At 37.4% G+C, this 10,373-nt stretch overlaps 2 protein-coding genes across 2 annotated transcripts; both read left to right on the top strand.

Moving 5' to 3' along the window:
* The first annotated feature begins 2,579 nt into the window (after nucleotides 1-2,579).
* LOC140144436 (craniofacial development protein 2-like) lies at nucleotides 2,580-2,963 on the top strand. Its single transcript, XM_072166249.1, has one exon. It carries the CDS (start codon nucleotides 2,580-2,582, stop codon nucleotides 2,961-2,963), a length of 384 nt encoding a protein of 127 aa, XP_072022350.1.
* Nucleotides 2,964-4,437: 1,474 nt separating this feature from the next.
* LOC140144410 (uncharacterized) lies at nucleotides 4,438-4,785 on the top strand. Its single transcript, XM_072166222.1, has one exon. It carries the CDS (start codon nucleotides 4,438-4,440, stop codon nucleotides 4,783-4,785), a length of 348 nt encoding a protein of 115 aa, XP_072022323.1.
* The last annotated feature ends 5,588 nt before the right edge of the window (nucleotides 4,786-10,373 follow it).

The following is a 10,373-nucleotide window of genomic DNA, read 5'->3' as shown; positions in this document are numbered from 1 at the left end:
GCGAGCGGCGAAGCCGTTCAGTGGAATAATATAGGTGGCGCTCCCACTACGGTGCCAGGCAGAGCCTTGTTGATAGGCTAATTGAAACATGAATTGTAGAATTTCCTATTTCTAATCCAATAAAGTAGTACTCACTGTGGACGTTTCGAAGTCTAGCAGAGAGACCGCAGATGATACTGGTTGGGTTGCCAGCTCGTTTTGCAAGAAGATCGTCAAATGCGTGACTAAGACTGTATTGCCCCTCGTCCTTGTTCACGATGTGGTCTTGTTTCCTGATCTGTGTTGCAGCCTATTAAGAATCTCTTACTACCTGACAATAGGTGCCGTGCAGTCAGATGGAGAGTCTCGATCGTCGTCAGAGGCACTGCTGATATGTACGGGCTTGGAGAACAGGGAAACATGTCTGCTTTATGCTTTGGCCAGTGTGGAGCAGTCGGTACAGTGGACTGGAGTCGTGATGCGGAGATCTTCAATGGATTGTTTAACTGGATGGACGATCCCCGATAGACACGTTGAATGGCAACAACAATTTGGACCCCAATTTTAAGGGATCTAGAATGAGCGTTTATTGCGTTTCAACAGTATTTTTTGTGGGACTTGAGAGCACCTCAGACCTATCGAATTGCATTCTGAATACGAAGCATGTCTTTCTGATATCAAATAATAATTTTCATTTTTTGAAAATCACAATATAATATAAATTTTATGACAAATTATTAAAATTTGATATTTTTCAAATTTTTGATATATAACAGTCCTCGAAGTAAATTATATAAATCTAATGATATATTCTTAAAGCGTATGTAGCTGGGAGGAAAAGCCGACGGTCAATTGAAAATTTTGACCTTTCATATTGAAGACATGGATTTTTTCCCAAAAAGACCTAATTTTTGTTGGTGTTTTGGGGAAAAATCCATATCTTCAATACGAAAGGTCAAAATTTTCAATTGATCGTCGGCTTTTCATCCCACCCTACATACACTTTAAGTATAAATCATCAGATTTATAAAGTTTACTTCGAGTACTGTTAAATATCAAAAATATCAATTTTAATGATTTGCCATAAAATGTGTATTAAATTGCGAATTTCAAAAAATCAAAATTATTTGATATCAGAAGGACATTCTTCATACGCGTATTCAGAATGCAATTCGATATGTCTGATGTGCTCTAATGTCCCACAATAAATACTGTCCAAACGTTCATACCCCTTCCCTTAATGTGGGATGCAATAGGAATATTTGAGATGCACAATGCGATGCGATAGGGCTTAATTCCAAATCTGGATATGTCCCGAGTTCGATTCACATCGGCCTCACGGTTGTTTGATAACATGTAAAACTACGTCATTTTAAGAAAAGGTGAACATTGATGGCGCTCTTAAATCGTGTTTTCTAGAGTCCCTATATATATGGAGAGTTGCGACAACTTCCAAAAATCCGCCATTTTGTGTCCAAATTGTGTCTAAAGTCTATGGGAAAATCCAGCCAATTTGCATATAAATGGTTGTAACTTTAAAATACGACCTCGAAACTCATTATATGTACACATATTTGGAAAGCTAACACAATAATAATTCCAAATTTGGGCACACCAATTCTCATTTACAAGTCACGTGACCAAAATCTTAGCTAATACGCCAAGCATTTATAATGCGTTTAAAATTAAACTTACACAATGCATTTTAGGTTATATTTTGTTATTTGCGATTTTGTTACATTTGTAGAGATGTTACACCAATTTATTTGAAGTCATAGTATCCTTGGTGGTCAATCACCATGGTCACCTTCAAAACACGCTTTCACCAATTACCATCCACTAATGGCACAAGAAGTTTCTTATTCTTGTCTAGGCTTGGCATAAACTCTGGACTCTATCTGTGAATGTGTTATGATTTTGCAGTCAGGAGTCCATAAAAACTTTTCTTTTAGAATAGACCACAATTTCTCTATTGGGTTAAGACCTTTCTTCCTCCATTCTCTAGCAATTTCTCTCTCCTTGAACAAGCCACTGTCCAGGTTTTTTTGGACGCCATCTTTAAATTCTCTGAGGTTTGCGGTTCTTTGAATTCCTCAAGATACCCATCTGTCCACACTACAAGAAATGCAAAATGCCTAGAGATTTTTTACAGTATATCCTAAGAACATTCATAGCAAGTAATCCGGAGGGCAAAAGTTGATGGCGCTCTAGCTATAGTGATGATATGCTTGGTGCAAATCGGACATAAGGGCGGAACGAACTTTTTGCACACCGTATAGTAAAATAAAGTGAATCTTACCAAATCTGTGGATTTGTAACATGTTACCATGGCAACAGAAGATAGCGAAAATATATGTTTCACTTTTTTGACTATAATATGGTTAGCTTTTATCATCCTTGACATATCCAAGTTTAAAAAAATACCGGAGTACGTTAGACTCATTTAAACCCTTTTTTCCTTCGATTTTCATCAAAATCACAAAAACCATGGTTTTTTGACGTCTTAGCTAAGATTTTGGTCACGTGACTTGTAAATAAGAATTGATATGCCCAAATATGTAATCATTATTGTGTTAGCTTTCCAAATATGTGTGCATATAATGAAATGGAAAACCTCCATCGACAACTCAAGAAGTTTTCCCAGTGCAGATGTTGGGTCTGACCACCAACTGGTTATAGCCAACCTACGGCTCAGATTCAAGACAAAAGCAAGACCAAATTATCCCAAACGATACGATGTTCAAAAACTCAAAGACACTATTACTCAAAACTCCTATGAAGTTGAAATTGGAGGAAGATTCTCCCCATTGCTGTATAATAATGACACAGATGTAGAAACTCAATGGGATGGCATAAAAACAGCCTTCAACGAGACATCTAAGAAGGTTCTTGGCAACAGAAAGGCCCAGCATCAAGACCCATGGATTAGTGAGGAGGTTCTCCAATTAAGCGACGAGCGAAAGCAGGTTAAGATAGAAAGATAGAAAAAATGACAGATTCCACCAAGAGAGCTCGGTATAATTTCCTCAACAGAGAAATTAAAAGGAAGACTAAAGGATGCAAAGATAAGTGGATCAAAGATCTATGTAAAAAGGTGGATAACGCACACCAAGCGCCAAAATCCAAGGAGGTCTATGCAACTATTAAGAAGATCACAAGGAAATCGAGTATCAAAATGCAAACAGTGAGGAGCAAAGATGGACAAGTCCTGACTGATTTATCTGATGTGAAAGATAGATGGAAAGAAAATTACGAGGAGCTGTATAATAATAAAAACTATGTCAATGTGGATGCAATTCAAATACCCCAGATGCCTAAGCTGGAAAATGAACCAGACATCCTAAGAGATGAAGTGACTAGTGCTGTTAAGAAGTTAACAGATGGAAAGGCACCGGGTTATGATAGTATAACAGCGGAAGAACTGAAAGCATCAGGAGAAACTGGCATAGATATTCTCTATAGACTCTGTAATCAACTTTGGAAGGAGGAAGTCTTCCCAGTTGACTGGGGTAGAGCAATTATTAATCCCATCTTTAAGAAGAAAGACAAGCTTGACTGTGCAACTACAGGCACATAAGTCTACTGAGCCATGCAGGAAAGGTACGTATTTGCTCTAATTCTCCAACGTAGAATCATAAAGAGAACAGAAGAAATTCTGTCAGAATCCCAGGCAGGCTTCAGACCGGGAAGATCAACAACAGATCAACTGTTCACCCTCAGACAGATAGCAGAGAAACACCTTAAGAAGAAAAGCCTATTCTGTTGTTACATCGACTTTGAAAAGGCATTCGATACAGTGTGGCAGGAAGGTCCTTGGAAAGCGATGCAGTTCTTTGGATACTCAAACAAGCACATACAACTTCTTCGAGCACTGTATAATCAGTCTACAAGTGCAGTCAGAGTGAACGGCGAACTGACAGAGTGGTTTAGAACAACGGTGGGAGTACGTCAAGGCTGTGTACTGTCCCCACAACTCTTCAACATCCTCCTGGAAATCGTAATGCTCTACGCAACTAATGACACTACAATTGGCGTCAACATACAAGGACACCTGATAAATAATCTTCGCTTTGCAGATGATATTGGGCTGATAGCCGAAAATGAAAGAGATCTGCAAACACTGACCAACAAAGTGAACCTAAACCCACAGGACCTAAACATCAACATCAATGGGGTGAAACTTCTTCAGGTAGACAAGTTCATATACCTTGGAGGTGCCATTACTCAGAGGGAACATGCTCAGAAGATATCAGGCACAGAATTGGAAAGGCGCTTGGGGCGATTCAAAGTCTCAACAAAATCTGGCATGCTAAAGACATCACTTGCTCAACAAAAATCGAACTCTACAAAGTGCTTGTCCTGTCCATCCTTATGTAGGGCTCAGAAACATGGACACTGCAAAAAAATATAGACGAAAATAGGCTGCTGACTTTTGAGATAATCTGCCTCAGGAAAATCATGGGTGTCACCAGACTAGACAAAATCAGGAACACCGTCATCAGAGAAAGCCTATGTCTGAAGGATACGATAATTGACAGAGTGACAAAAAGACTGAAATACTTTGGCCATGTCAATCGGATGCAACCATCAAGATACCCAAACATACTCCTGACCTCCAATATCCATGGTGACAGACCACGTGGAAGACCAGCCAAGAAATGGACAGATTGTGTAAAGGCAGACTGTGCTACTAGAAACCTGACCTCCCTGGCTGAAGCTACCAGTCTATCACGTGATCGGAGGATCTGGCAAGCCATCCTGAAACAGAAGCCATCACACATTCCCAAAATGGTGTGGACGGCTTAGGTCAATGTCAAGGTCATAATGAGTTTCGAGGTCGTTTTTTAAAGTGACAACCATTTATATGCAAATTGGCAGGATTTTCTCATAGACTTACTGTATAACTTCGAACACAATTTGGACACAAAATGGCGCCCATATCTCAAATTTGGATACCCGCCATGTCGCAACTCTCCATATACAAGGTGTCCCAGAATGATTTATACCGTGTTTGAACAAAATATCAAAAATATATAGTCAACAGTGTATCTAATCTTTATAAATGCAATACAATGCCACACGTGTCTCCTACTTATTCTGTGACTTTCATGGAAATAGCTTGATTCGTTTTCGTGTGACATTGCTATTACTAAAAATGGACGAAAACGGCATGTGTGTAATTTACAGTGCAAAGGCATCATAACACATGGATCCTTTATCACCATCGTCCAGCCGCACTGTGCAATATATTGGAGAAATCCTGCATTCTTTTATTGGAAATACACCAAATTTAGCATAGATAAAGAGCTTACAATGCAAAATAATTCTTGATATGGGATTAAGTGAAACATTTCAATATGACATCCGATATTTAGGTTGAAAAACGTACTTTTTATGTGATTTTTACCCCAATTTTTACCCAAAAATGTCATTATTACAGAGGATATAACTTCCTCAAGCATCCTCCGCAGTACATTTTAATCTTCTTCGTCACGTAGCTGTGGGTTTGCCAATATACTGTGGACATAAATGCATGCTGTAGGACGAACCTTCTCTATACTTTTTATGAAAAATGCATCTCTGCCGGCATTTCAAATGAAGAAACTCACACACCGCAATAATTGCCGCCAAAGAAAGAGTTTAAGGTCACTCAAGCGTAGCAAATCCTTTATTCCATACATGTTGCTTCGTAACATCATAAATAAACGATAGATATCGACTATTTAGTAGAATTAAGAACAGGACACAACAAATATACTGCATATAACATTTTCCAAATAACGAAATAAATAGGTTGCTTTGTCAAAACTTGAAATTCACCATTTTTACGCAATCCTCTCTAACTTCTACTAGAAACGTCCAATTTTTAAAATCTAAAAAATCTGAGAAAGCTAAATATATGACGGCCTTAAAATGCCAAACAAATATTCCCGGTATGAATCATTCTGGGACACCCTGTATAGGGACTCTAGTGTTTTCATCTTTACAAGGGCAAACAATGGTATAATGGCGTTAAAACAAGAGTAAAAAAGAGTAACAAATAAGAACGAAATTTAGACTTTTTATCATGAAATGTTAGGAGTAACTTATATTATTCGGCTAAATTAAATCTAAAAATAAAATAATGATAGCGCCCTCAATTTGCACACAAATCGTCGGCAGTATCACATACTGACGTATTTGCAAAATACGCATTCGAGAAAATCGAACCTAGCGATTTTCATTTGCTGCATAATAAAATATTATTGTCGATTAAAACCAGGTTAACAGTAATGCAAATATACCATATTTTCAATATAATTCACTTATCACTATCAGAGCATAACTTATTCTGCAAAAAATCAATATTAAATAAAATACGTCACTATGTGAAAAGGACTAATGTCAATTTCGCCGTTCAAATGACAAATACGTCGCGCAAATACGTCAGTATGTGAAACAGTTGCGCAAATACGTCAGTATGTGAAAAGGACAAAACAGCAATTTTGCCGTGCAATGACAGAGTCGCGCAAATACGTCAGTATGTGAAACGGCCAATTCTTCAAATTGCAGATACGATATACTGGGCTTGCGCAGTATAGGTGATCGGCAAATACGTCGTGATGTGATGCAGACATTTCAAGGTTTTGTAAATACGACATAATGAAATTAATTAATATTTTACTAATTAAGCCACTTTGAGGCATGGTTTTTGGTGAATATATAAAGTAGAACATAACAAAACTGATATACCAATTTTCTCAAAAATGTTAAAAATGTCGAATACGTCAGTATGTGATACGGCCGCCGACGAAATATACAGTTTATAGAATAAAAAATACCACAAAAAAGCAGGAAAAGATGAATAAGTTAGAAAAGAAACGAAAATCTGTTAAAAAAGAGCTGGAAATATAAGCACATATTTAATAGTGTAATAGTTTTTGGTATTGTCCAGATCTAGAATTGAACATTACAGGTTAATTTAGTAGGCACCAGCGATATGAATCGGATACTTGTTACCAGCAGTATTCGTTAAATCTCGCTGCTAGACTACTAGTCTTAGTCTAGCCTACCATGCAACCGATCAATAGTGATACTGTTTTAGTCTCATTAGGACACTGGCAATGCTACGAAGTTGCTGCCAGCCACGATGATGTGCTCTGGCTCATACCAGTAAACATGGTACATGAGTGTCCGATTTATCAGGATTAGCCTATAGGCCTATATACTATAGTAGGCCAAGGGTGTTTGTTGCTATCCTGGTTGCTCATGTATACGTTAATGGTGGAATTTGGCCGCTTGGTTTAGCTGGCATTTTAAGTATAATCAGTTAAAATTACGTGGCCCATTATGTGACCTATTTTTGTAAGGGTGTGTGCAATAAGCTTGGGGAGGATAAAATTGGCCAAAAAAAAAAGGGGGTGCATTTTTGTCATACATTCATGGGGTGCCTATTAAAGAAAACTCTTTAAAAAGGCTTCGGAAAACAGTACGAAAAAGCTTAATATGCTAATTTTCCTGCTTGCTGCGCTCGCAATATAGGCCTATCGAGTAAAAGTTTGCAAATTGGGATCCCAAATATTTGACATGTGCAAATGGGGGGGCAATATTTTTGGTGGACCAGGGGGCTGAGATTAGTATACCTCAGCGGGAGGGGCCCCGGAGGGGCAAGCGAATTTTGGCAGGCCGTTTAGAAATGTATCCCTCGGCTCAGAATTATGGCACAGCCCCTAAGTTACAAGAAAATATCATGGAAAAAAATATTAAAACATCAGCTCATAATGAGGCAATCATTATTATTTTCAAGGTTTCATTATAAAGCGGCCTTTCACCGATGCTTATTCTATGTGGGTATCGCCAGCCCCAATATGATGTCACGAACACACATAGACGTTAACGTTTGTAAAAGTATAGGCCTAATTATCTTGCTTTTTGTTTAAATCAAGTTTTAAAACAAACTCAATATATCTGATATTCCGAAGTATATCAGTCTTCTACACTCCAATTTGTACAAACCTCTCCATATACATTTGAGGATATAGGGGCGGGGTGGGGGTGACTCATTTATACAAAAATAACACAGTATGAACTATTTATTATTGGCACCAATAAACACTATCTTGTGTTAAAAAACATAAACATCTTCATATTTCTAAACGTGTTTTGGTGTTTATAAACTAACATCCCTGTACCTTCACTGTACAAACAAGTGTTTATGAAGTGCTAAAGTGTTTATTAAGTGTTGCTCTGCTGTTTTTGCAGTGATAAGTATGATGATATGTGGGACTGGGATGAAAAGCCGGCATAATTTTGACCTTTCGTATTGAAGATATGGATTTTCCCCAAAAAAACACTAATTGCTCGTCGTCGGTCTTTCCTCCCAGCTATGAGGTCATGCAGGTCATTGTAAACTACCCACAAAAAAATACGCGACATAGGCCTATAGCAACATGTTTATTATTAAACTAAGGAAAACAAAAATGACACCAAAACGTGAATTTTCTTGCATTATAGGTAGGCCTATACCCATCAACATATTCAAGTAAGGTTTTAACATGGGTAATGTTGTTTTATCTAAATTGGGAACGTGCGGGTTTTGTTAAAAAATTTATGCAGTTGTAAATCTCAGTATTCGATTTGTTTTTGGCATAACCTGAGGTAAAGACAAAGATGTGCACAAGAAGCACGTTCGCCCTATAAGGATGGGGCATGTTCGCCCCATGCTTGCCCAAAGCGGACTTACCCCAAACTCGAGGGCAGACTGCCCCATCCGTGTCCGTGTATTTATGCAAAATATTGATAATAATACATGTACCATTTTAACATGTTAAAACCGGTAAACCTGCCGGAAAGGCTGTTTTTAAATATTCATTTGGTATTAGTATTATACCTGTGTATGTCCTAAACCATTATCCCCCTGAAGTTGTTCAACAAATATGTTTTTGTTCACTTTGGACCCCCATATATACCCTCCAACTCCAAGTCCCCGGAAGAGAATTTTAAACTCCTATAACACACAAATTTTTATATGAAATGTGTTATTGTTACACAATTTTTTGAATAGGGTGAACTTACACCACCATATGCAGTGATATGGGCGAACTTGACATGCCCCAGCATGGGACAAGTTCTACACTTTGAAAAGTTTTCTTTTTGCTTTACGCTGCTGCTATGGTAAGACATGTAGTCCTGAGAATGTGGTGGTATTTAGCCAATAGCTTTCACATGAGCCAATCAAATCCGTCCAAAACTTAATTTTGACATTCGCTAGTCGAAAAAAAAATAGGGCGAACACTCGCTGCTCTCCCTGAATGGTTCCCGGGAATTGTTGTGGATTTGAACTAGAGACCTCGGTGTCCCTATGTCATCTTAGAACTGTGCCCCAACCCCGGGCCCCAACATGGCTGTCATTTCAATCAATAATATACTGGTCCGCTTGATTTATTGCATAGGCCTATTTAGGTCTATTATGATTTCCCAATTTTTCACTTCCGATGAGAAATATGCAAAATCAAGACGTAAATATACCCATGGTTGAATGATTCTGCAAGTCACTAGAAAAATATTGATTATTAATTTCTGCTGGTAGCTTTCGAAATTCAAGTATACTGAGTTCGACATTTTAGCAGCCTGAAGTGAAAAAGGGTGAAATCAAAATGGAAATTCTGACACAACTATACACTCTAATTCGCGATTTACGTATTTTTTAAACAATCTTATACCGGTGTGTTATAAATACGCTCCCTTCTAGTAGTTGTTAAAAAGCCTTAAACTTCAGTTGCCATTTTTTAAACGTTCAAGCAATTGTTGTTTAAATCTAACTCAAAACCCCATTATAAGCTTTAATCCAAAACAGATTTTAAAGGTTTAACTCTTGCTTGGTTTAAAAGTGTTCAAAACTTAAACACTCGCTGTTTAAAAAGTTAAAACATTAATTGTTCAAAACTTTAAAACGTTAAACTAGAGGCGTTTAAAAGTTAAAATTGTTAATGGTTAACATCCAACCCTTAACATCTAGTTCTTTAAAAATTTAAAACATTTATTGTTCAATGTGGTTTAAAAGTCTTTTATATGTTTGCAAACACTTTTCTCGCAGAAATAATACTCACGTCATGAGTCTGAATGAAAAACTTCACACAAATTTTACTCTATTTTCTTTTTTATTAAACTTCTAACAAAACAACACAACATAAGTTTACAAAGTACACTGGGAAGTTAACTACTCATAATCACAAATCAGATTTGATTCTTGATTGGGACAAGGTTCAAAATTCGCCCTGGTTTGACTGCCAAAAGTTTGAAAAACTTAGGGATGAAAATATCAATTCAAAATGAAAACATAATTCTTTTAAGGGGGTACTACACCCCTGGCCAATTTTGTGGCTATTTTCGCATTTTTCTCAAAAATTATAGCA

The sequence above is a fragment of the Amphiura filiformis genome, chromosome 2 (genome assembly GCF_039555335.1).
Source record: "Amphiura filiformis chromosome 2, Afil_fr2py, whole genome shotgun sequence".
Lineage (NCBI taxonomy): Eukaryota > Metazoa > Echinodermata > Ophiuroidea > Amphilepidida > Amphiuridae > Amphiura > Amphiura filiformis.
Note: the sequence above shows the minus strand (reverse complement) of the source record. Positions and strands in the feature narration are given on the sequence as shown.